The sequence below is a fragment of the Panthera uncia genome, chromosome B4, assembly GCF_023721935.1.
Source record: "Panthera uncia isolate 11264 chromosome B4, Puncia_PCG_1.0, whole genome shotgun sequence".
Lineage (NCBI taxonomy): Eukaryota > Metazoa > Chordata > Mammalia > Carnivora > Felidae > Panthera > Panthera uncia.
In genome coordinates, this window is record NC_064809.1 from 13,562,358 (window position 1) to 13,590,147 (window position 27,790).

Here is a 27,790-nt window from a genome sequence, read left to right on the forward strand (position 1 = left end):
TAAGATAGTCCCGAGCGATCACCGCCGTCTCCACGGGCCAGTCCTCAGAAAGCCCCCAAGCCCGGCCGCTCCCAGCGGGCCCCTCCTACACCCGGCACCTGCTGGCTCCGTGGGCCCCGGGGGCGCCCTGCAACGACTGACTCTGGCCGGCAGCAGTCCTCCCGAGGACAGCCAGTCTGGTATCCCGCCTCCGGTGTGCGGAGCGGCCACGCGCGAATGCCATGCCCGACCCGAGGCCTCAGCCTTGCCCTGGGACAACGCCCTGCGGACACGGGGAGGAAGCAGAACAGCCGGGGGACACAGGAGCTCAAAGGGGAGAATGCAGAAATACAGGGAAAACCAGCCGAGTCCGCGGAAGGCACAACACCGCACGTGGGACCACAGCCTCCTGCTGACGGGACAAGAGGCACCGAACGCTTGGGGCTGGCAAGTCCAAGTCTGTGTTTGTCTCCGGAACCCCGTCGGTGCAGAGACCCGATTTCCCATGTCCTGTGGGTCTTCGCGATAAACCCCGCTAAGCGGTGCCGCTGATGTCTTCCCGAAGGCTTCCAGTGCCTAACACAGCGAACCGTATTAAAATGTCCCATTTTAAAGCATCGGTTTGCTAACGATCCCATAATAGGGGTTCACGTCTGTGTTAGTGAATGAGGTAGAGCAAAATGCCTACAGGACGTAGTTTTCATAGTTGATCATTCCTAACAGAAGAGCAAATAATATAAAAAATTCATTGTGGGGTGGGGCACCCGGCTGGCTCAGTCGTGGCACGTGTGGCCCTTGATCTCATGGTTGTAGGTGTGAGCCTCCCACTGGGTGAAGAAATTACTTACAAATAAAATCTTTAAAAAATATATTAAAAATTCATTGTGGGAGGAGTTAGAATTCATGTAATCAACTTGAGCTAAAAATAGCCTCAAGCCAATCATAATAGGTGCTTAGTACCTGCTGTGCTTTTACCCTTTGGCGAGACACCATCTCCAGGGCTCCCTATGGAAGGAGCGACACAAAAGTCATTTGATTTGTGATCATTCATTTGAACAACTGTTAGTTAATATGGTCCACAATGGGAATTGCATGATGTAGCCGCTGTCAGGCTGTTGAGGTGCGCCTTCCCGGCCGCCTCTCCTCCCGGTGAAGGCGAAGTCACATGGGAATAGCTCTGGGAGCTTCCAGGCCCTCGATTAGAAGGAGCGGCCCTGTCATTGCCGACGTCTTCATTTTCTTGGATTTGGACGCTGACGTCATCATCGAAGACTCCTGACTATCTTTAGGGAAGATTTAGTAGAGATGAGAATCATCTCTACTTTCCAAAATTTTCCGGAATAGGAATCGACTAGATTTTTTTTTTTCATTAAACTTGTTATTTTGAGATAACTGTATATTCACATGTTGTTGTGAGAAATAATACAGATCTACCCCGTTGCCCCCAATGGTAACATGTACAAAACTCAGTGTAATGTTACAGCTAGATGTTCACTGTGAGTCGAGGGACAGAACATTCCATCCCCACAGGATCCCTTCTGCCTTTCTTTAAAGCCACACCTACCTCCCTACTCCATCCTCTGTGGCAACCACTATTCCGTCCTCTATGTCTGCCATTTCAAGAACGTTACATAAATGGAATCATACACAGCATGATCTTTTGAGACTGGCTTTTTTCACTTCCCTGGAAATTCATCTAGTCAACCTCGGTTGTTTGTTTGCTTGGTTTTTTTTTTTAAAGTCACATGAAATGAACTGTCCCTCACTGGTCATAGCATACCAAATGCACACCCTTATCCAGGGAATAGAGTTACACTGGTTTTGATGATGTTTATCCTACGCAATCTCAGACAGATTCTAGAACTGCTAAAAGAAGGCCACCTTCCTCCAGGGAAGCTGTGTGCCCGCAAGAAAGACTGAGGATTAGGCCAATATGATATTCCAGACTCTGCATTTTCACTACGATACAAATTGAGCTTAAGAGGCGGAGTAGTTGTAGGTTTATTATCACTAGACACTACATTTGATTTTTTGGTTTGTCTTAAATGTAGACATTTAGAGAAAAAATAGTTGGTAGCTTTTTTCTTTCTTTGAATAGTCATCGACTCATAAGTTTCTTTTTAAAATTTTTAGCTTATTTGTTGTTAGGCTTTTCATAACGTGTGCTTTAAAGTATGATAATTACAGTTCCTCATTCAGTTTTTATAACACTGTGAGACTGATTTTCCCCCTACTCTATAGAGGAGGCTGATTAGCGAGGTTACATAATTTGCCTCAGTCACCTAGTAAAGAATTACAGAGTAAGGACAAGAACCACAGATGTCTATGGTTGACGAAGGCCCCAGGTCAGTGAGAATCCCAAAGCTATACGATGCAACAAAGGAAAAACCTTGTTACTCGTTCTTAATAAACTGTTTTGATTATACACCAATAATGTTAACTCTCTATAGAAAAACTGGTAAGCCAAAAAAAAAAAAATTGTTAATGTTTTTGTGCACATACTACCAGAGCAAAAAAAAATTTTTAAAAGAACTTTTACAATCATCTGGTTTAGGCAAGTAAAATTTCATTACATAACACAGTTTCAGTGTACCACTAATTAAGGATTACAATTCATGTTAATGGCAAAAATATTCACGACACTGTAGAGTTAACAGTGCATTTCTTATCCAGATGTTAGGTCATGATACCATTATGAAGGTTTCAAAAGAAAAACTTTCTCATAGCTGAATTTTAAATTCCGTATTTTTCTATCAGCTCTTTTGCTTTAGCAATGTATGCACTCATGGCATCTTCCTTCGATAACCCTAGAAAGACAAAACAGATTATCTCACTGATGTATCGGGCAATTAAGAAAGTTTATTTCACTTATTAAAGAATTAACAACCTTTTTGGAGGTTCCATGCTTCCCATTTAGCCTTGCCTTTTAAATCTAATATTCCTGGACACTCTGCCAAAAGAAGGACAGATACATTTTCAACGTTATGTTTTACTCTATACTTCTAACAAACATTGTTCAAATGAAACTTATCATTATTTTTAAATGTATTATTTAAAAAATATTAACATATATATACATATACATATATATGAAATACCAATATTAATGTCGCCAACTACAGATTGTTTGTAGAGCCCATAGAGTTCTTTCAGTTCTCCGTCATTTGGCCTTGTTTTCATCTTCTTCACATCTTCGGCGATCCTATCAAAATCAGCCTAGAACAAAAGGAAAAAAAGGTGCATGGTGCATTCACTAACTTTCGGCAGGCCCATCTGTCTTGGGGGCATTTACCACCAAACACCAGGAACTCAAAAAGAAAGAGGAAGCTTTCAAACAGAATTGGAACCATTACAGTCTAGCTCCACCAGAGCTATGGTTTACAGATACCTCTCCTGGTACCTGATAAACAGATAAGATAGGGACAACTATATAAAATTCTTAATTATGAGCATTCTTTTTTTAAATGTTTATTTATTTATTTTTGAGAGAGAGAGAGAGAGAGCGCGCATGCATAATCAGGGAACGGACAGAGAGAGACACAGAATCTGAAGCAGGCTCCAGCCTCCAAGTTGTCAGCTCAGAGCCCAATGTGGAGCTCGAACTCACAAACCCTGAGGTCATGACCTGTGCCAAAGTTGGATGCCTAACTGACTGAGCCACCCAGGCGCCCCAATACTAAAAATTCTTAATACTGAAAATTCTAAAAACTGAAGAAGACACAAATAAATGGAAAGCTATTCTATACTCATGAATTGGAAGAAATAATTTTGTTTAAATGTCCCTACCACCTAAAGCAATCTACAGATTTGTCGAAGCCAATCCCTATCAACATTCTAATGGCACAGTTTACATAGAAAAAAAACAACCTTAAAGTTTGTATAGAACAGTCAAAGCAACCTTGAGAAAGAAAAACAAAGCTGGAGTCATCACACTTCCTGACTTGCAACTACTGTATATTACAAAGCTACAGTAATCAAAACAGTATGGTACTGGCCTAAAAACAAACAGATCAATGAAACAGAACAGAGAGCCCAGAAATAAAAGCATGCATATATGGTCAATTAATTTTTGACAAAGAGCCAAGAATGTAGAATGGGGGAAAGGTCACTCTCCTCACCAAATGGTGCTGGGACCACTTGACTGCCACATACAAAAGAATGAAACTGGACCACTATCTGACACTATGCACAACCCAAAGTAGATTTAAAGTAAGGTCAAGTAAGACCTTTGGTTTAGACCATAAAACTCCTAGATAGAAAATATAGGGGGCAGACACTGGTCTCGGCAATGATCGGATCTGACACCAGAAGCAAGGGCAACTAAAACAAAAATAAAGACATGAGACTCCATCACACTGAAAAGTTTCTACAAGGTAAAGAAAAGCATCAACAAAATGAAAAGGCAACCTATGGAATGGGAAAAAATATTTGCAAATCATGTATCTTTTTTTTTTTTTTTTTAGTTTGTCGGGGCGGGACAGAGCGAGACAGGGGGGGGGGGGGGGAGGGGCAGAGAGAGAGGGAGACACAGAATCGGAAACAGGCTCCAGGCTCCGAGCCATCAGCCCAGAGCCTGACGCGGGGCTCGAACTCACGGACTGCGAGATCGTGACCTGGTTGAAGTCGGACGCTTAACCGACTGCGCCACCCAGGCGCCCCAAATCATGTATCTTTAAAAAGTGCTTAATACTGTTGGTGGGAATGCAAATTGGTACAGCCACTCTGGAAAACAATGTGGAGGTTCCTCAAAAAATTAAAAATAGACCTACCCTATGACCCAGTAGTAGCACTGCTAGGAATTTACCCAAGGGATACAGGAGTACTGATGCATAGGGGCACTCATACCCCAATGTTTATAGCAGCACTCTCAACAATAGACAAATTATGGAAAGAGCCTAAATGTCTATCAACTGATGAATGGATAAAGAAATTGTGGTTTATATACACAATGGAGTACTATGTGGCAATGAGAAAGAATGAAATATGGCCCTTTGTAGCAACGTGGATAGAACTGGAGAGCGTTATGCTAAGTGAAATAAGCCATACAGAGAAAGACAGATACCATATGGTTTCACTCTTATGTGGATCCTGAGAAACTTAACAGAAACCCATGGGAGAGGGGAAGGAAAAAAAAAAAAAAAAAAAAAGAGGTTAGAGTGGGAGAGAGCCAAAGCATAAGAGACTCTTAAAAACTGAGAACAAACTGAGGATTGATGGGGGGGTGGGAGGGAGGGGAGGGTGGGTGATGGGTATTGAGGAGGGCACCTTTTGGGATGAGCACTGGGTGTTGTATGGAAACCAATTTGACAATAAATTTCATATATTGAAAAAAAATTAAAAAATAAACAATGCAAAAATGAAATAAAATAAAAAGTGCTTAATATTTAAAAAATATAAAGAACTCATACCACTCGATAGCTTTAAAAAAATCAATTAAACAAAATGGGAAAGGAAGGCAAATGGAGAGGGTCCGACGCTGCACAGATCCTCTCGCACCCGTCACTAGTGATGTGGGTGGAGAGCCAGCCCGCCCAGCGTAGGAGGTGGAGCACAAAGCACCCTCTGGGGGGAGGACCGAGAAGCAGGGCATCACCTGGGGCTGGGGGGTGGGATGGTAGGGGAAGCGGAGCACCCCCTGGGGGAGGAGAAGGAGGCGCAGCCCAGCAGCAGGGTAGCAAGTGGAGCTCCCTTTTGGGGAAGGCTGAGAAGAGGAGCGGTGGTTGGGCTTCAGATGGGGCGTCGGTGGTGCGCACTGATAAAGGGCTTCAGAAGAAGGCAAAAAGAAAAAGAAAAAGAAAACCCCTCCCAGATAACATTCTAGACAAGTTAACTACAGCTGGCCAGACAACATAAAGAAGTCATCAGGAAAGTTGAAAGAAGCTCATTTGCAGAAGAAAAACAAAAAATACAAAAAAAGAAACGATTCCAAGAAAGCTGAAGAGAAAGTATAAAAAGTACAGTCTAGAATGAAAGCTACTTGCTCTAAGGCTGAAAGATCAGGATCTGAGAGATTCAAGACAACAAGCAGGGAAAGCCTTTAGACAGAATTCTTCATATGGTCCCAGAACCAACAGAACTATTGTAAATAAGTGCCTGTCTCTTGAAAAGAAGAGGTTACCAGTGAGAAGGGCTGCAGCCCAGTTGCTGAATAATGCTTGGGGAACGCAGAAAAAACAAAATGCCAAGTGGAAAAAACAAAATGCCAAATGGCTTAAAAGACAGTGGATGAAAAAAAATACGTTAATTAACTTGAATTTAAATAAATAAGTTAAAAATAAATAAATAAAATGGAGATAATAACAAAAAAAAGATGGCAGATGATCAGAAACACGAAAACTAAGAAAATCAAGGCTAAATGAAGAATGAGAGCTTGTGTGTGTAGAACTTAGTTATGTAGTTCAGAGAATTTTTCTGAGAAAATCCAATAAATCCTTTATAAATTAAGAAAAAATAAATAAGACATAGAGATGGCCAACAGACACATGGAAAGGTGCTCAACATCACTCATCACCAGGAAATGCACATCAAAGCCACTATGAGATATGACCTCACTCTTATTAGGATGGTTAAAATCAAAAGACAAGAAATAAGTGTTGGTGAGACCTTGGAGAAAAGGGAACCCTCCCGCACTATGGCTGGGAACATAAACTGGTGCAGCCACAGTGGAAAACAACAAATTAAAAATCCAGCTCCCACGTGATCCAGTAATTCTACCTCTGGGCGGAAGCAAAGCCCCTGTCTCACAGCGATGCTGGCACCCCCACGGTCACGCCCAGTGGTTTTGGTTTTTGTTTTTAACAAGAGTCAAGACTTGGAAAGTACAAGTTGAGTGCCCTATCAATGAGGTTTTGGGGTGATGGAGGGGGTTCAGAACCAATGGCAGAGAAAGAATTCTTGAAGAGGTGCAAAAGGGTGATTGTTATTAAAGCACGGGGACGGGACCTGTGGGCAGAAAGAACAGCACTGGGGTTGTGAACAGTGACTGGTTATACACTATGGAGATGGGGGAGGTAAAGTCAAGAGGAAGTGTTGTTTTTTTTTTTTTAATGTTTATTTTTTTTCGAGAGGCAGACAAGTGCGAACAGGGGAGGGGCAGAGAAAGAGGGAGACACAGAATCCAGAAGCAGGCTCCAGGCTCTGAGCTGGCAGCAAAGGGATTTCCAGATGCTAAAGAAGACTCATAGATTACCGGAGGCCTAGCTGTTGTCAAGCTAAGGTTGTGTTTCCCTCTAGCAAAGCATTAACATTAGGAAAGTAGGCAGTTCCTGGACTTTAGGCTACTGATAAGATTGCCTTTTTCTTGTGATATTACTACTAAGATATTTGTAAATTGAGGGAGACTCTATCAGTCTAACCATTTATTGTCTGTCCTTTCCTTTGTTCTTGGGCAGCCAGGAGTGTCTGAGGAATGTCACACATATCCCACCTGGGGTGGCAAGGGGGGGTGGGTTGTGCTAGCTTGTGCTTGACCCTCAGCTTGCCTTATGGTCCCTCATCACAATGATGGATGAATGGATAAGGAAAATATTATACAGACACATACACACACATCCTGGAATATCATTCAGCCATAAAAGGGAAGGAGATCCTGCCATGAGCAGCAACAAGGATGGGCCCTGAGGGCATTATGTGAGGTGAAGTCAGACAGAGAAGTCAGACTAAAGGACCTCACTTGTATGTGGAATCTAAGGTCACTAAACTTAGGGAAAAGGAGGACAGATTGGCAGTTACCACAGGTGGGGATGAAGGGTGGGGGAAATGGATGAATGTGGTCAAAAGGTGGCAAAAAAAATCTATCAAGAGAAATTTCAACCCACATTTCTTGTAAGTTTAAAGCATACAAATATAACTTTTTAAAAACAACATTACAGGGGTGCCTGGGTGGCTCAGTCGGTTAAGCGGCCGACTTCGGCTCAGGTCATGATCTCGCGGTCCGTGAGTTCGAGCCCCGCGTCGGGCTCTGTGCTGACAGCTCAGAGCCCGGAGCCTGTTTCAGATTCTGTGTCTCCCTCTCTCTGACCCTTCCCCGTTCATGCTCTGTCTCTCTCTGTCTCAAAAATAAATAAACGTTAAAACAAACAAACAAACAAAAAAAACAACATTACACTTAGTGCAGCTTTATTGATCCCCCTCATGGACACTTCCCCCTCTCCTTCCTAAATCCACCCTTTGCCGTTTGCAATAGCTTTGCTACCAACCAGTCTTTGTCTAGAGCTTTCACCACCTAGTTCCTCTTTGCCCAACTCCCAAAGATCGTCAGGCTGGCCGGCAGCTCCCCGTTGACATATTCTGCACAGAGGAATGTCTATGGGCTCCCAGTATTTTTAAAAATATTTTGTTTTATATTTTACTTAAGTAATCTCTGCCCCCAGTGTGGGACTCGAACCCATGACCCTGAGATCGAGAGCTGCCCGCACCACAGACTGAGCCAGCCAGGAGGCCCCTATGTGCTCTTAGCTTTATTCCTTGTCTTATAACCTCTTTGTTTCTCTAAAAAGGGCTTTGGTAACTATTTCCTTAATAGAATTTTTCTATTCTTTAAAAAAAATAAATAAACGTTATTTTACCTTGTGTTATTTAAATCAGGGATAAGCAGGGGCGCCTGGGTGGCTCAGTCGGTTGAGCGGCCGACTTCGGCTCGGGTCATGATCTCGCAGTCCTTGAGTTCTAGACCCGCGTCGGGCTCTGTGCTGACAGCTCAGAGCCTGGAGCCTGTTTCAGATTCTGTGTCTCCCTCTGTCTGACCCTCCCCTGTTCATGCTCTGTCTCTCCCTGTCTCAAAAATAAATAAACGTTAAAAAAATAAATCAGGGATAAGCAGGAAATGTCACCGGCCTGGGTATCAAACAAGAAAAGCTCAAGAAGGCATTCCACCCCCACCCCCATTTTCTTTCTCCAGTGCAGAGCTGCCTTTGATCCAAATATCCAAAGTCCCAGTACAGAAAGTGGATAGCCCCAATGTAATGTCAGAACCTCAGTGATCTCAGCAGAGGTGCTGGATAAAGTTTCCTCCAGCGCCAAAGACAGAACAGTAGCACAACTAGGACAGCTGTTTTGTCATGAACAAAAATCACTTGTAAATCAGAGAGACTGGGTTCTCCAACCTAAATAACCTGGAAAATGGCCCAGCCTCCTAATTAATCCCTACAAGGGTCTAAGAAGCATGAGTGCATGTGACAAGGGTCATACACCCTGCCTTCTCTTTCCGAGTTTCTTTCTAGGAAGTTGCCAACTGCTTTAAACAATGTCATGGTTAAGAACACAGGCTTTAGGGGTGCCTGGATGACTCAGTCAGTTGAGTATCTGACTCTTGATTTTGGCTCAGGTCATGATCTCAGGGTCATAAGATCAGGCCCCACATCGGGCTCCGTGCTGAACACAGGGCCTGCTTAGGATTCTCTCTCCCTCTACTGCTCACGTACACTCTCTCTCTCAAAAAACAAAAACAAAAACACTGGCTCTAGAGCCAGACTGCCCCAATTAGAATCTCAGCTTCATCTCTTAAGAGCTATGTGTCCTTGGAAGTTATTTAACCTATGTCTGTTTTCTCAGCCAGAATATGGGACAATAATACCACCTATCCACAAGGTTGTTGGCAAGATTAATCAGGTTAACACATGTAAAATAGTTATTTAAGTTTATTTATTTATTTGGGGGGGGGGTGTGGAGAGGAGAGAGAGAATCCCAAGTAGGCCACACACTGTCAGTGCAGAGCCGGCGTGGGGCTCAAAGTCACGAACCATGAGACATGACCTGAGAGAAAGTCAACAGTTGGACGCTTAATCAAGTGAGTCACTTAGGCGTCCCAACACATATAAAATATTTTAAATAGTGCCTGGGACATGGTGAGTGTTTAACAAAGGCTACCATTATTATTTTAAGTCTCTTTGTGGGGAAAAAAAAATACCTAATGCTAGAGAAAACTTATTCACAATGAAAAATATGTTGATTTAACAAATAATACCAAATTGTCTTTATACACTCAGCTTTGTAAGCCATGTAGAAAAAATAAAGACCAGCAAGAAGTACACTAAAATATGCAAACAGTAATTGCCTCTGATTATTGGTAAGTTTTCTGGTGTTTTACCACTTTCTATACTCTCCAAATGTTCTATAGTGTGTCCCTCTTGTGTCTATAATCAGGACAAAATGAAAATGCTCCATAAGTGCCCATGGCTTCCTAAAGGCCGGGCAGGGCTATTCAGAGGCATAGGGATCTTTGCCTCCAGATTTGCTTGCTGTAAGGTCTTATGCCCTTTCCCAGTGACAGAAACCCAATTCCCCTTGGCAAGCCAAGCCTTGAGGAGAATTCTAAGGATTCTCAACAACCATGCTAGGTCCCTGCCTTCCAGGAAAGAACTTCTGGAAAAGCGTTCCTCATAATGTGGGGGAACATGGAACCATTTGATAACCTAATGAAACACTTGGCCCTCTTTACAAGAGGTCAGCCCCTGACACAGTTTCACACACAACTTCAAGGATCCCCCTTTCTTCTCCCTTCCAGGGTAGAGAAGCCCATTCCAGAGCAGGGACCAAGGTCATTCTTTCCATCCAGCGTGCCATTTTGTGGTGCCACAACTTGATACATTCCTGCTCCATGGTGTGGCTCCCATGTACCCTCTCTATGGGGCCCTTCCCGGTGCAACCATGAGGAGCTCAAGTGGGAAGAGCACTGGCCTCACATCAGGATCTTGGGTTTGAATTCTAGCTTTGAGAGACAATGCCATGGGACTCTATGCTAGCAACAAAGTTCTTGTGATTCAGACTCCACCCCCCCCCCCCCAAATGATACTATTAACCTCAGGGGGAAGGTGTTAAGATTAAATGCCATTAAGAAAGCACATATTCTTGATTTCATTCTGTTGACTCTGCCCAGCCAGAGCTCATCACTTGGATCATACTACTTAACGCACGTACTGAACACCTATGATGCGCCAGGCCTTTGCCAGGCACATGGGGACGAAACAGGGCAGCCGGCGCCCAAGGAGCTCAGGCTCCAGTGGGAGATGAGCAAGTCAACAGTGATCACGTGATACTTGCTATAGTGGAGGAGCTGCAGGAACTCTGGGGACACAGAGGACAGAGTGTCAGCGGGCGTGGAAGAAGCCTTCCCAGAGGACATGGCGCTTAGCCCAAGCCCGAGGGGTCAGCACCCGAAGGACGGACAGGGGCTTGGAAGGGGGCTCATAATACAGTGATAGGTACAGGAACAAAACTGTATACACATAAGAGTATAATCGAATCAGTGTGTGTGTGTGTATGCACACTTATACCATGCACATGTATCTATGTATACATGCACCTGTATGTGCAAGCACGTACAGGCATATATATATACACATACACATTTTTCACACATACTAGAAACGAATCCATTGTGTTAGCAGTGGTTGTCACCTGGGTGAAGGAACTCCTGATGGCCTTTATTTACATTTGTTCTCTTTCCCCAAAGTTCCCACCCTGAACATTTACTTTTTTCGCATATCAGCAAAACAGTATTTTTTACTGTAGTTTTACAGCTCTCTGCTGCCCAAAACAACTTTTGCCTGAGAGAGGCCCCTGGCTGTACCAAGGAGCGAGGCGGTGCGGGTGGGACCCCAGCCGCCCTCGCCTCCATTTCTCAGATGGGAAGAACTGGAGGGGCAGAGCCGCCTGGTCCTCCCGGAGCAACTCGGTGTCTGCCCTCCCGGGAACGTGAGCCTACTTGGCGTTTAACCAATCCCCGGGGTTCACAAGCGTTGCCATAGGGAGCCCCGGCTCGCCATCCATAGATGGCACCGGTGCGGTCCCCACTGTCCTAAGTGGACGCTCGCGAAGCAGGTGGGAGTGTCCTCGGGGTCACAAAGGACAATTCGGGGCGGGCGGGAGCGGGGATGAGGGAAGGGGAGGAAACGGGGGCAAGAGGACTGCAGGCAGCTACTGTCCCAAGTTCCAGGTCCGAGCGGCCCGCCGGCCAGGAGCGTCACGCTTGCCACACGCGCCACTGCAGCGATTCCCTCGGGGGGGGGGGGGGGGGGGCGGGGGGGGGGGGGTAAACCCTCCCTCACGGTCTTCGACTTACCTGCAGAGACATGGTCACAAAACCCAACCGCAGCCACACTCCCGACGCACACTCACCCAGACCCCGCCCCGCGACTCCTTAAATAGCGGCGCTCCTCCGCCCGCCAGCTCCCATTGGATGGTTCCCATTGGCCATTGGTTCTGGGGGCGGGGCTGAGCTGTGAGCCGCACCTGCCGTGTAGGAGGCAGCGGTCCGGCTCTCCAGCCTCTCGCAAGGGTAGTTAGTTGCGAGCGAGGGTGCAGCTTGGAACTGGAAAGGGAAAGAGCTGGGAATTTAAATGAGTTCCTCTCCGCTCTTGGCTCGCTCCCCAATTCTTTCTCAAGAGACCGTTTTCAGGAAATCCAGAGAGGTCTCTGCAGGGCACGGAAATCAGTGGGGATTCCTTTTTGTGTATATATGTATACCTCCGCCCCCTCGTAAACCGAGAAACCCGGACTGTAGGCAGTATATTGAGACCTCTCACGTCTCCTCTCCCATCTCTAGGTGCAGTTCATCGGCAATGAAAAAGGCGTCTTCTCTTTAAAAAGCAAAAATACGTTCTGAACACGTGCTGCAACCACCCTAACTAGTTCTCAGGGCAAAGGCACAAAACCACGTGCGTATTCAATTTGAGCCCTTTCGCCAGGGGAACAAATCCAGTGTCACCGCAGCTCTACAGATACACAGAATGAGGTTGTGATTCACATTGGATTAATTGTTCAAAGAACTGGAACGGCATTTTCTGGTGATATGAGGAGTTAATTTTCCACTCTTCATTTATGTTTTTATATATTTTTTAATGTTTATTTTTGAGACAGAGCACAAGTGGGGAAGGGACAGAGGGGGAGAGAAAGAATCCCAACCTGATTCCACGCTCCAAGCGGGGCGGGAGGCGCTCTGTCCCACAAACCGTGAGATAATGACCTGAGCTGAAATTAAGAGTCAGAGGCTTGGGCGCCTGGGTGGCTCAGTCGGTTGGGCGTCCGACTTCAGCTCAGGTCACGATCTCGCGGTCCACGAGTTCGAGCCCCGCGTCGGGCTCTGGGCTGATGGCTCAGAGCCTGGAGCCTGCTTCCGATTCTGTGTCTCCCTCTCTCTCTGCCCCTCCCCGTTCATGCTCTGTCTCTCTCTGTCTCAAAAATAAATAAAACGTTAAAAAATTAAAAAAAAAAAAAAAAGAGTCAGAGGCTTAACCCACCGAGCCCCAGGTACCCCACTTCCCCCGCCCACCACTACCTCCAACTCTTCATTTAAAAGAAACTCCGTGGATGACTCAGTTGGTTGGGTGTCCGACTTCAGATCAGGTCATGATCTCACTGTTCGTGAGTTCAAGCTCCGGATCCGGCTCTGTGCTGAAGCTTGGAGCCTGGAGCCTGCTTTGGATTCTGTGTCTCCCTCTCTCTGCCACTTCCCTGCTAGCACTCTATCTCTCTCAAAAATAAACAAACAGTATTGGGCGCCTGGGTGGCTCAGTGGGTTAGGCATTTGACCTCGGCCCAGGTCATGATCTCACAGTTGGTGGGTTCAAGCCCTGCAACGGGCTCTATGCTGACAGCTCAGAGCCTGGAGCCTGCTTCTGATTCTGTGTCTCCCTCTCTCTCTGCCCCTCCCCCGTTCATGCTCTGTCTCTCTCTGTCCCAAAAATAAATAAAAAACGTTGAAAAAAAAATTAAAAAAAAAAATAATAATAATATACTAGGTACAGTGAAAACCCAGCTTTCTGGAGCCCTTAGGAAGTGAATCAATTTGGACAATCAAGTTCTTTTTTTTTTTTTTTTACTATATTGTTAAATATTGATTACAGATCAATATACATACATACACTCATATATATGTAAAATTTTAAAAATAAAGGGCACATTTATGAAACTACCACCAGTTTAAGAAATAGAACATTACCAGGGTGCCTGGGTGGCTCAGTTGGTTAAATTGACTTCGGCTCAGGCATGATCTCACAGCTCATGAGTTAGAGCCCTACTCCAGGCTCTGCGCTGGCAGTGCAGAGCCTGTGTGGGATTCTCTTTCTCTCCCTCTCTCTCTCTGCCCCTCCCCGCTCATGCCCTCTCTCTCTCTCTCAAAATAAATAAGTGGACATTAAAGATTTTTTTAAAATAAATAGAACATTATCCTTACCTTTGTGACTCCCTTGATTCCATTATATCCTATCTTCCTCATTCATTCATTCAAATAGTTACTGAGTGCCCACTATGAGCAAGGCACTGTTTTAGGTTCTTGAAAGACATTAGTCAACAGAACAAACAAGAATCCCCATCCTTGCATTACACTCTGGTAGGGCATTGCAGACAATACCATATATAATAAGTGAATTCTATAGTCTATTAAAAGATTTTAGGGGCGCCTGGGTGGCGCAGTCGGTTAAGTGTCCGACTTCAGCCAGGTCACGATCTCATGGTCCGTGAGTTCGAGCCCCGCGTCAGGCTCTGGGCTGATGGCTCAGAGCCTGGAGCCTGTTTCCGATTCTGTGTCTCCCTCTCTCTCTGTCCCTCCCCCGTTCATGCTCTGTCTCTCTCTGTCCCAAAAATCAATAAACGTTGAAAAAAAAATTAAAAAAAAAAAAAAGATTTTAGATTATAAGTGCAATTAAAAAAATTTTTTTTAAGTTTATTTATTTATTTTTGAGAGTGAGAGAGCGAGAGCATGAGAGGGAGAGACAAAATCCCAAGCAGGCTCAGTGCTCTCAGCACAGAGCCCGACATGGGGCTCGATCTCAGGAACCAGGAGATCATGACCTGAGCTGAAATAAAGAGTCGAACGTTCAACCAACTCAGCCACCCAGATGCCCTGATAAGTGCAATTTTTAAAAAGAGCAAAAGAGATGGTAAGTCTTTTTTTTTTTTATTTTAATCCAAGTTAATTAACATATAATGTAATAATGATGTCAGGAGTAGAATTTAGTGATTTATCACTTACATATAACACCCAGTGCTCATCCCAACAAATGCCCTCCTTGATGCCCATCCCCCATGTAGCCCAACCCCCCACCCCAAACCCCTCCAGCAACCCTCAGTTTGTTCTCTGTATTTAAGAGTCCCTTATGCTTTGCCTCCCTCCCTGTGTTTATCTTATTTTTCCTTCCCTTCCCCTATGTTCATCTGTTTTGTTTCTCAAATTCCACATGAGTGAAATCATATGATACTTCTCTTCCTCTGACTGCCTTGCTTCACTCAGCATCTGCCTTGTTGCAAATGGCAAGGTTTCATTCTTTCTGATTGCTGAGATGGGCAGTCGTGGGTATGTGGGGTGGAAGAGGTAACCTGCAATGGTAAGTAGGGGACACAGGGCAGGTCTCTTTGAGAAGATGGCATTTGAGTAAAAGCTTGAAGGAGGTGAAAGAGCTGATCAGGAAGACCCCCTAAGAGCTGCATCCAATACAGAGACCCTCAAGAGACAGCTTCCCTGGCAGGTGTGAAGAACACCAGGGAGCCAGTGTGGCCAGAGCAGAGGAGCAGAAGAGGCCAGGGAATAGAAGATGGAAACCGGACAAGACCTTGCACAAAGGCATTTGGGGTTAAATGGGAGTGAAACAGAACCATTGAAGAGTTTTGAGTGCGATCTGCCAAGATACCACTACTTTTTAAAGGGATCACTCTTGTTGCTGTGTTGAAAATAGATTGCAGGGAAACAAGGTTGGAAGCAGAATCTTTACCATAATTATAATCCAGGGAAGAACTTACAGGGTGTCTCAAACTCAGGTGGTAGTAGTGAGAAGTATCTCAGATTCTGGATATATTTTGAAGGTAAAGTCAACAGTAGTCTCTCAAAGATTCTACATGGGATGTGAAGGAAAGAGAGGAGTTGGAATAATTCCAAGAGTGTTGGCCTGAGTCACTGGGAGGCCCACTGGTGGTGTAGGTTTGGCGGGGAGCAAAGATCAGAAGTTTAGTTCTGGACATGTGAGTTTTGAGATATCAGACATCCAAGTGAGATGTCAAATAGGCAGTTGGATATCAAGTCTAGTTTGGGCGGGGTACATTAATGTGGTACTCATGAACAGAGAGATAGTATTTAGAACCCTCAGACTGGGTGACTCTAGAAACTGAGTGTATATAGATGAAGAAAGAGGATTGAAGACTAAGCCATGGAAAATCGCAACATTAAGAGCTTGGAAAGGAGAGGAAGAATGAGTGTAGGAGACAGAGAAGAAGTGGTCATTGAGTAAGAGAAAAACCAAGAGAATGTGGTGTCCAGAAAGCACATCAAGTGAGAAAGCATGTCAGGGCGGAGGAGGACTGAGAGTTATCGATTGGATCTTGGTCATTGTCAAGATCACTGACAACCTGGAGAGAGAAGTTTCAGTGCAGTGGTGGGGGACAAAGGCTGATTAGAGTGTGTTTAAGAAAACACCAGGTGTGGCGCACCTGGGTGGCTCAGTCCGTTAAGCATCCAAATTTGACTCAGGTCATGATCTCATGGTTTGTGAGTTCGAATCCGGCATTGGGCTCTGTGCTGACAGCTCGGAGCCTGGAGCCTGCTTCCAATTCTGTGTCTCCCCCGCTCACACTCTGTCTGTCTCTCTCTCTCTCTCTCTCAAAAATAAATAAAAACATTTAAAAATTTTTTAAATAAAATAAAATAAAAAAAGAAAACACAAGGTGCAATTATATAATCGGTTTTTGGACTCTCCCTTTGTTTATCCCTCCACTCATGTCAAACTGTCTTAATCATTAAATCCTACCTATTTTGTTCATCCTCACAAAACATTGTTCTGGCACTTTGCTCCTCCCTCTAAACTCTAACATCCATGAGTCATGTTCCACAAAAGAAAATTCTTGAATTTTTCTTAGAATTGCATTGAAAAGCTACATCGGTTGGGTGGGGGAGGAGAAGCAGATATTTTTGTGACAGTTTCACTATTCATGACTCATGTCTTTTTCAATTATTTTTCTGTAATGTTTTCAGAGAGTTTTCCAATTTTCTCCATTAAAGGTCTCACACATCTTATATGTATTTTTTTTTTTTTTAAGTAGGCTTCATGCCCAGCACAGAGCCCAACTCGGGGCTTGAACACACCATCCTGAGATCAATACCTGTGCTGAGATCAAGAGTCCGATGCCTAACTGACTGAGACACCCAGGAGCCCCTTAAGGGGATTTATTTCTAAGTATCTTTATAATTTTTTTATTACATTATAGATGGAGTCTTTAAAAAATTTGCATTGTTCATCCTTTTGTAACTGGTACAGAGAAAGGGAATTGATTGTTGTCTATTGACTCTTTATCCAGCAGCCTTGATAGATCTCTTAAGTTTTAATTACTTTTCAGTAAACGATTTGGGGTTTTCTATTTATCAAACAATGGTCTATGAATGATGATAGTTTTACTTAGTCCTTTGCATTCCTCAAATCTTTCTTTTCCTTGCCTTTCTGCACTAGCCAGGATCTGAGTATAATAATGGCTAGGAATAGTATATGGTTCCTTAAAGGTAATGTGTTCAGTGTTTCACCATCAAATGTGATATGTTCGCTGCAGCTGGCTTATTTTGATGGATATACATGTTTTAGTAGGTTAAGGAGGTTTCTTCCTATTTGTAGTTTGGCAAAACTTGTTTTCATAAATGGATGTAGAATTTCATCAAAAGCTTTTTTTAATGTCTCTGTTGGGATTGGGATGATCATATATTTCCCCTTTAATCTTTTCAAGAGAGCTTACATGAATTGATTTTCGATTGTTAAACCAACCTTGCATTCCTTATTAATTTTGAACTTGATGAAATGTTTCTCTTTTTTTAAATACATGACTGGACTGTGAGTTATATTTTGAGGGATTTTTCATCCATCTTTATTTTGTAACTTCCCTTCCTCATACTGTCTTGTTTTGTTTGTTTTTTTTCCTGTATCAGCATTATGCCGGCACATAAAACGAGCTGGGAAAGCATCCTCCTGTCTCTGCGTTCTGGAATAAATTGTGTAGAATGAAGAAAATTACAAATGAGAGAAGGTCGCACAGCAGCCAATGACACTCAGGCTGATTTTCTGCTTGCTGCCTCCTTCACTTCCAGTGCCTGAGGTTAAAGCCACTGTCCAAGCACAAGGGAGTCTAATGCTTACCCCACCCATCCCCCAACTCGCAGCCAGAACGAGCATCCGAAAACACAAGCGGCATTAAGCGTGCATATATCAGGGGCAGCCGAGTTTTCTTATGATAAACTCCAAACTATTTTTGGCAGCAGACTTCGCGCTAATGCTAGTGAGGCCCTCGGTGAAAGTCACCCGGGAGATTTTTCCCAGAAGAACCCATTAAGGGTTCTGACGCCTTGCCAAACTGCCCTGTGGAAACACCAACTGGCCTCCCCCATGAGCACACGAGAACCGCGGGCCAAGCGCTGCAGAGCTTTGGCGGCTCTGGCACAAAGAAGGCCACAGGGCCTCCGCAGTCTTGGCCAGGTAGGGGTGCCGGTGGCCGCCCCTCCCCTTGTCTCCCTGGAGGCTCCTGGCAGCCTTTTAAAGGTTAAACTGCCGTGGTTTTGGAAGCGATGCTCTTGAATGCCGCAGAGGTGCTGCTGTCCACTTAAGTGGAACTCCACTGAGAGATGGCTGTGACCGCGTGGACCCTTCTATCCACCGTGCAAATTCCCCTTGGCCGGAGTACGCTGCACACACAGCGGGGCAAACTTCTTCCTCGGCTCCTACTGGCCACTCTTTGTGTGCAGCCCCTGGCCGGTCTCCTGCACCTTCTCACTGGGCTGCATGAAGTTCACGTTCTTTCTACCCCATGTCAAGTGTAATGAGCATTGCTTGGCCTCCCCACAGTTCTCCTTTATCACTGTTCCTGCTCTCAGTCTGTGAGGTCTGAGTGTCTCAGTGTTTGCTATCAGTGTTTGCTTTCAGGTTCCTTCTGGCAAACCTGAAACACAGATGTCTCAGTATAAACTTGAACCTGAACCGGCTGAAGAAGTTCTCAGTGGTCCCCTGCCGCCCCCTGCCTCTGGAATGGCTCATCTGTGGGAAGTTGCCAAGGTAGATCGGGTTTCCTTCGGCCACACCCTGGAGGAAATTGGTTCCCTCTGTGGCTTTGCCACTGCTTCTGATGTGTGGACAGAAGAAGTGGCCAAAGGGACACAATTGGGAGTCTGTGCTGGGCTGGGGCACCTGAGAAGTCTGGGGGGCACAGCCCTGAGGCCTGACTGGGCCGTGGCACTTGGGTCCCTGCGGGTGCGGCCTTGTTGGGAGACTGGGGTGCAGAGGTGGAGTGTGGAGGGGAGCACAGGCTGTGGAGGCCCCGGACTCTGGCAGGGTGAGGCTGTCTCTGCCCTTCTGCATGGAGGCCTGGCCGAGGCCAGCCTCCTTCCAAAGCAGGGAACTCAGAAGTTGATTTGTGCTGGTGGAGGGGCCACTGCTTCTGAAGGTGAGGGTGGTCTCTTCCTCTCCAGGCAGGGTGGGGGACTGGTGGAACTTCTACCCTGACACCTGACCATTGTCAGGTGGCCCATGTTCTGTGTTGCTCTGCTGAGCGCTCTTAGAGCAGGAATCAGAGGTGAGAACAGCCAGCTCACGGCTACCTCGCTCCGTGTTGCAGACTCCACGCTGTACCTGGTGAGACGAGAAAAGCATGCTGCTGTTGGTTAGCTCAGCCGAAGCCTGGGGTTTCTGGGCCACGACATGGCCCTCCAGCTCGGCTCCCTCGTAACTCAGGAGCAAACAGGAGGTCATTGCTTCCTTGTGCTTACGGCCCATCAGCGAGTCTTGATCTCTTCCCTGTGTGACTCCGGGCACGATCAACTCAACCAGGCTTCCTTGTAGTCAGGGAGTGGCTCCACATAAGGGTGTTTTAGTTCGTCTCCATGACCTGTATTCATCCATAGATCTTGGGCTCTAAAGTGCTCTCTTGCTGAGACTGACAATGAGAGATTTCTTGAGCAGTTTTTCACATTTCCTGCATGTGTAAAGGGGATATGGTATATTCCACTGAGTACTCCTTGGAGGCAGGGGTCCGCTGACCAGTGTCTACAGAACACCCTCAGATTCCACACACCCACCACGGTTCCATCTTATCTGACCCTGGAGGAGTTCTGGGACAGCATGGAGAGGGGGTTGCCAAAGGAGGCACCCAGCTTTTCGCCAAAGGTGAATTGTGACTGAAGCCAAAGTCTTCAAACTTACCATGTCAGCATCCAAGAACATGCCTTTAAATCTACGGACAACACACTCCTGGTGACCATACCCCACAGACATTATCTGATGGAATTTGCCTGTGGCCTTCTTTTCTTGCAGACTGCCGTGAGCCAGTAGGAACTCAAGTTCCTCTCTTTCACTAGAGTATTCCAGGACAAGGCAGAGTCTGGATCACTTCAAATAATTGTTTTGGGATGGTTCACGGCCTTCCTGATTCTTATTCACAGGATAGTCTCTTGAGTTTGGAGGAGTTCTGCTAGGTCTTGTCAATGATTTTAATGACTACCTCTTTCCTAAGGCAGGATGCATCGAGCCAACTTCAGCTTGGCCAAGTTAACCCTTTTTTTTTTTTTTAATTTTTTTTTTCAACGTTTTTTATTTATTTTGGGGACAGAGAGAGACAGAGCATGAACGGGGGAGGGGCAGAGAGAGAGGGAGACACAGAATCGGAAACAGGCTCCAGGCTCCGAGCCATCAGCCCAGAGCCTGACGCGGGGCTCGAACTCACAGACCGCGAGATCGTGACCTGGCTGAAGTCGGACGCTTTAACCGACTGCGCCACCCAGGCGCCCCGGCCAAGTTAACCCTTGATGATGGTCTTGAGAGCTGGTGGCTGGCCATATGGATCCTCATCAGCAGAGACAGCAGAGAGGCCCAGGGGCATGTTGGACTTACTGTTGACTTTGGAGTCAAGGTATCCCAAGGCCAACTTAAAATTGGGAGAAGTTGGTGAGAAGCTTGGCCCACGTCACCTCAAAAGAAAATTCCAGAGTCCACCTGATCAGCTGATCTTTGTAATGGAATCAAAACACAATGCTAGATGAGCATACAAATAAACAAAACTGAACACTAACAAACTAAATAAAAGGAAAAGATGAGAAAAAAATTAAAAGGAAGAAATGAGAAAAAAGTAAAGAAAAAAATGAAAATGAGATAAAAAAGGAATAGTAAAGAAAAATGAGTGAAAAAATAGTATTTAGAGTGGTATTAAGTACATTCATAATGCTGTGTTAACCATCGCCAGTATTTCCAATATTTTTTCATCCTCCTAAATAGAAACTCTGTGCCCATTAAACACCTTCTCCTCCCCTTCCCCCCAGCCTTGGTAACCTCTCTTCTACCTTTTAATCTATGAATTTGCCTAGTCTGGGGACTTTATACAGCATAATTGCACAATGTTTGTCCTTTTGCAACTGGCTTATTTCACTTAGCATAATGTTTTTCAAGTTCATCCATGTTGTAGCAGGTGTCAGTATTTTATTCCTTTTTATGGCTGAATAATATTCCATTGTATGTAAATATGACATTCACTCATTCGTTGATGGACATCTAAATTGTTTCTACCTTTTGGCTCTTGTGGATAAAGCAACTATGGCCATTGTCATACTAGTATCTGTTCAGTCCCTGCTTTCAATTCTTTTGGGTATATCGTAGGAGTGGAATTGCTGGGTTATATCATCATTCTACATTTTAACTTTTAGAGGAATTGACAAACTGTATTCCACAGCAGCTGCATCATTTTACATTCCAACTGGTGATGTAGTAGGGTTCTGATTTCACAGTATCCCTCACCAACACTGGTTATTTTCTGCTTTTTTTTTTTAATGTTTATTTTATTTCTTGAGAGAAAGACAGAGTGCAAGCCGGGCAGGGGCAGAGAGAGACAGAGACACAGAATCCAAAGGAGGGTCCAGGCTCTGAGCTGTCTGCACAGAGCCCAAAATGGGACTTGAACCCATGAACCATGAGATCATGACTTGAGCCAAAGTTGGATGCCTAACTGACAGAGCCAACCAAGCGCCCCTCTGTTGCTTTAATAATAGCCACCCTCATGGATGTGAAGTGGTATCTCATCATGGTTTTGATTTGCATTACCCTAATGATTAAGGATGTTGAGCATCTTTTTATGTGCTTATCAGACATTAGTATATCTTCCTTGGAGAAATGTCTTTTTCAAGTCCTTTGCCCATTTTTGAGTTGACTTTTTGGGAGACTAACTCACAACCCCAAGATCAAGAGTTGCATGCTCTACCAACTGAGCAAGCCAGGGGCCCCGTGGTTTTTTGTTTGTTTGTTTTTGCTTTTTGTGATTGAGTTGTTGTTCTTTATATATTCTGGATATTAGTCCCTTATCAGATGTAATTTGCAAAAATATCTTCCCCTGTGGCTTTTCACTCTCTTGATGGTGTCTTTCGATGCACAACGTTAATTCTGATGAAGAACCAATTGATCTATTTTTTTCTTTTGTTGCCTGTGCTTTTGTTGTCAGATACAAGATATCACTGCCAAATGCAATGTCACAAAGATTTTCCCCTATGTTTTATGAGTTTTATGGTTTTGGCTCATAAGTTTGGATCTTTGATCCACTTTGAGTTTAATTTTTCATGAGGTATAAGTAAGGGTCCAACTTCATTCATATGCATGTGGATATCCAGTTTTCCCAGCACCGTTTGTTGAAAAAACAGCTCTTTCCCCATTAAAGGGTCTCGGCCTCCTTGTCAAAAGTTAATTGACCATTTATGTGAGAGTTTATTTCTGGGCTCTCTGTTCCATTGATGTAGAAGTCTGTCTTTATACCAACACCACACTGTTTTCATTACTGTAGTTTTGTAGTTAGTTGTTAATATCTGAAAGTGTGAGCCCTCCAATTTTGTTCTTCATTTCCCAAGACTGCTTTGGCTGTTCAGGGGTTCTGTGAGATCTGATATGAATTTTAGGATTAAAAAAAAATTTTTTTTAATGTTTATTTATTTTCGAGAGAGAGAGAGCATGAGCAGGGGAGTGGCAGAGAGAGAGGGAGACACAGAATCCAAAGCAGGCTCCAGGCTCTGAGCTGTCAGCACAGAGCCCAATGCGGGACTCGAACTGATGAACCATGAGATCGTGACCTGAGCTGAAGTCAGATGCTTAACAGACTGAGCCACTCAGGCGCCCCTAGGATTTTTTTAAATGCAACAAAAACGCCCATTGGGAATTTGATAGGGATTGCAATGACTCTTTAGGTCACTTTGCGTAGTATTTATCAAGATGAGCACTTCTTAATTGTGGCTGAGCATTTAATCTGGAAGACAAACCACAGACACAAACCTAATGCCTGATTCCTGCCACCAGAGATTATGTTAAAAAGGCTGTGGGGTGCAAGCACCAGGAGTGACACAGCAGGGCTGAGATCTATTGTCTGAAGCAAAACGGTAACTCTTTTATTTATTTTTATTATATTTTAAAATGTTTTTTATTTTTTGAGAGAGAGCACGTAAGCAGGGGAGGGGCAGAGAGAGAGGGGGACAGAGGCGCAAGATTATGACCTGAGCCAAAGTCGGATGCTCACCCAACTGAGCCACTCAGGCACCTGCTAACTCTCCTTTTAGAATAGCCTCTGCATAGTGTATGTGGTGGTCCAGGATTATTCAGGTCCTACTGACCTGTTCGACCTCATCTTTCACTGCTCTCCTTCCTCACATGCACATCCCACCCCCAGCTATCCAGGCCCATAGCTAGCTACCACCCCACTGTCTGGAATGCTCTTCCCCATCTTCTTAACTGGCCAGGCCCTCTTTCAAGACTCGCACCTCCTCCTCCAGGAAGCCTTCAGGGTAAGAATTATCTTTAGTGTGGGCTACAAGCCTAGAGCCACTTCTCTCCTCTCCTGTCATTCTCACCTTCCTTCCCAGGGCTCCCCCTGCTGCTTGGGTCTCTTTCCCCGTTCTAACAGGTCAAGCACACTCCTGCCTCAGGGCCTTAACCTTCCCCCACTCTTCCCCCGCTCAGTCCTCCACTTCCTCCAGGTCTTGGTTGAACCGGCACCTCTCTGTGAGGCCTTTTAGCACCCAGCCCAGCTGAGACACAGAGAGAGAGGGAGACACAGAATCTGAAGCAGGCTCCAGGCTCCCAGCTGTCAGCACAGAGCCCAACGTGGGGCTCGAACTCACGAACCATGAGATCATGACCTGAGCCGAAGTCAGACGCTTAACCACTGAGCCACCCAGGCACCCCAGTATAAATGTCTACTTTAAAAAAGTCTAAAATTACAGGTTTATGTTTATGTATATCTATGGTACATTGTGAATAGTTACCTGTAGCTTATTTTGTATCATACAGACACTTTATTTCCAAAATTACTGGTGCTGGCTCTTTAGGACCTATAGAAAATCTAAAGCCTAGATTCCTATCACATTAGGCCTCTGCCCTTAAAAAGAAAACAAAACAAGGGTACCTGGCTGGCTCAGTCAGTGGAGCGTGTGACTCTAGATCTTGGGGTTGTGAGTTTGAGCTCCACATTGGGTGCAGAGGTTACTTTAAAAAAAAAAAAAGAAAACCTCAAAAAATAAAACAAAACTCTAATAAATAGAATCTATTAAAAAAAAAAAAAAAAAAAGAACATCCCAGACAGCTCTTTGACCATTTAAGATCTTTCAAATATCTCTTTTTGAATAGGACAGCTCTGCTCCAAGGCCCCCTGACAACCTTGCATGTCTCCATCTAGCCATGTAGGCAAGGCTTGACTGCAGGGGCAGAATGCCTGAGAACCCTTCTGCAGCGAGGGTCCCTATCTTGTGGAAGACTCCCACAAAGGTGTTTCTCTTCGGGGCGCCTGGGTGGCTCCGCTGGTCAAATGTATGACTTCAGTTCAGGTCATGATCTCATGGATCATGAGTTTGAGCCCTGCATCAGGGTCTGTGCTGACAGCTCAGAGCCTGGAGCCTGCTTCGGACTCTGTCTCCCTCTCTCTCTGCCCCTCCCCCACTCTCTCTCTCAAAAATAAACATTAAAAAAATTTTTAAAAAAGGTGTTTCTCTTCCATTTCCCTAGTTTTAGTGGAGACTAATGCTTTTCACCTTGCCCCCTGCCCTCTCTGCTCGCCACCTTAGGGTATATATAGCTGCAGGTTTCTGTGTAAGTCTATGAAACTGCTCAGCTGAAGTTTAAAGCTGGCTTGTCAATGCAGTGACCCCATCACTCATGACACCTATGGTTAGTGATCTCTGGGACTAGGGATGTCCCGTGGGCCTAGGGAGGCAGGGAACTGATAATCATGCTGATCTTGCTTTTGCTGTCTCAGAAGTATAATAAATGGCCTACATCCAATTAGATTCTTTTTCTCCTTACTGGCCTTATCTATGGATGTGTGGCACGTCACCATGCTGTTGCTTAGAGATCGCTTAACGGCTTGAAATGTCTCACGTTTAGGTTGTATCTACAGATAGCTAATGACATGACTTATCACCAAGGCCCTTAAACCACTCTTACATCATGACAAGCATATAAATCTACCAATAGTCCAATTCTGGAATTAATGTAAAAAGTAAACTTCATTATTCAAAGACCAAATTGAGGCTTTACAGGGCAAAATAACTGTAATAGCTGTCATTACAAGGTTATATATACAGGGGCGCCTGGATGGCTCAGTCCCTTAAGCACCTGACTTCAGCTCAGGTCATGATCTCACAGTTTATGGGTTCAAGCTCCTTGACCGGCTCTATGCTGACAGCTCAGAGCCTGACGCGGGGCTCGAACTCACGGACCGCCAGATCGTGACCTGGCTGAAGTCGGACGCTTAACCGACTGTGCCACCCAGGCGCCCCTCTCTCTCTCTTTCTCTCAAAAATAAACATTTAAAAAAAGGTTCTATATACATATGTACATATATATACATATATACCACGTGAGTTAAAGTGATAATTTGAAGACTATGTGAGAAACATTAAAAAAAGTTATATGGAAAGAAAACCAGAATACAAAATTTAATCTGTATTATTTCACAATTTAAATACATGCACAGATGTGAAACAAATCAGAAAGGAACATTGAAAGGAAATGTGTTTTGAAGTAATTGGGTCACGGGAGAAGTGTTTGGTTTTTTTCTTGCAATGTTTGTGTGATCCAACTTCTTTGAAGTGTGGTTATTCATTTTAGCAAAATTCTTGTGGCAATTATAGTGGCAGTCTCAAAATAAAACACATGCACTAAAATCATAGAGGCTACTGTTAATTTTTATTAACTCTTAATTCAGATTGTCCCTAGATTTATCACAGTTACACTTATCCAGCACTTTTTCTGTGCCACTGGGCTAATCATCTTACAGAGATGATCTCTTCTAATAAGCACAACAGGTACTATTTTTATCACTTCATGGAGAGGGTTAATTCGCTTGCTTTAGGAGTCAGATACTTGGCCACGGATGGAGTTAGGATTTCAATCCAGGCAGCCTGGCTCCAGAGCCATGGGGTGTAAATGGTAGGTAATACTCACAGAGGGAATGCAAACTGAGAAGATGCTACAAATCTAACTACACAGTCTGGAACCTTAGGGGGACGAAAATTTATGCACATTTCCTTCCCATCACTCTAGCATTGCAATTAGGTATGTGCGTCTGCATTTCTCTTACAGCTTAAAAGCTAGAGATCTAAGACTACTTTAAAACTGAATGTTGGCAGTTCATCACTAACCAATAAGATTCATTTTATGAAACAAAAGCCTGTTGTTACACTCAGACTCATTGTAACTTCATTCTTTTTAATCTTTTCAACTGTGATTTTTAAAAAAAATCAAACTGTACTTTAACCCTGTGTAACCTGCAATAATTTTTGACCCAAGGGAACACAGTTTTTTGTTTTGTTTACTTTATCGCCAGTCGGGCGCTATGTAGGTGACAAAAACTGAAAATACAGGAAATAGATCCAAAAAATGGAAAACAAAACGAGCAGTGAAGAGATTGAGGACGGAAAATTTTTGAGAAAGATGGAGAGAGGAAAAGTAAAGTGGGGGAGGGGCGCTAAATTGGGCTGGAAAAGAGAAAGGAATGGGGTGGGGAGGGAGCAGGCTCTTTTTTATTTTATTTTTTTTTATTTTTATTTATTTTTGGGATAGAGACAGAGCATGAACGGGGGAGGGGCAGAGAGAGAGGGAGACACAGAATCGGAAACAGGCTCCAGGCTCCAAGCCGTCAGCCCAGAGCCCGACGCGGGGCTCGAACTCACGGACCGCGAGATCGTGACCTGGCTGAAGTCGGACGCTTAACCGACTGCGCCACCCAGGCGCCCCAAGGGAGCAGGCTCTTTAAGTCAGAAGCAACCTACTTTCTTCTAAGTTCTGGCCACAGCTAAATCAACAGGTTCAGAGGCCTGACCTTGCAAACGTCCTTCAGCTGTTTTGCGGTTGTCCGTGCCTTCCTAGCGACTCCATTCATAACCGTTAGTTTCCACTGGTCGGAGTTGCTACGGCGGACATTTGGAGGACTTTTCTGAGCCGCTGTCGCAGAACGCAAAGTCTTCTTTACTCTCTCCTTTCAGGGGGCTCATGATTGCCTACATTGTTGCCTGTAAGCACTTTTTTTTTTTAATCGCAAACCACCCCTCATCCCCCGTTTATCTTGATTTTCCTGGTACTGGGGACGCGACGGAGATGGGGGCACTGGGACAAGGACCAGGGTTTTGCGTCCCCTTAGGCAAGCCAAATACAGAAAAGCGGGAAGAGAGACAGAGCCAACACCGCCAGGCGCTGAAAGGTAGAAACTGGATTAGAAGGGCGTGGGCGACGAGTGAAAAACCAGCCCTCTCGCAACTGCAGTTGAAGAGCCCCCAGACCTAGCCTCGGAGATGGTGAGCGGCGGGTTACCACGGCAACCGTGATGTCTCGCGAGA

At 44.8% G+C, this 27,790-nt stretch overlaps 1 protein-coding gene across 2 annotated transcripts; it reads right to left on the minus strand.

Annotated features, from left to right (window-relative positions):
• Window positions 1-799: 799 nt before the first annotated feature.
• ACBD7 (acyl-CoA binding domain containing 7) lies at window positions 800-27,747 on the minus strand. 2 transcript variants are annotated; one of them, XM_049624667.1, is made up of 4 exons: window positions 27,277-27,747; window positions 3,078-3,195; window positions 2,867-2,929; window positions 800-2,786 (listed from the first exon to the last, which is right to left on the minus strand). In XM_049624667.1, the coding sequence occupies exons 1-4, from the start codon at window positions 27,334-27,336 to the stop codon at window positions 2,713-2,715; spliced, it is 315 nt and encodes a 104-aa protein (XP_049480624.1). In that variant the 5' UTR covers window positions 27,337-27,747; the 3' UTR covers window positions 800-2,712. The 2 variants fall into 2 exon arrangements, with proteins under 2 accessions (XP_049480624.1, XP_049480623.1); XM_049624666.1 differs by lacking the exon at window positions 27,277-27,747 and adding an exon at window positions 12,041-12,115 and having other exon boundaries at window positions 802-2,786.
• Window positions 27,748-27,790: the final 43 nt, after the last annotated feature.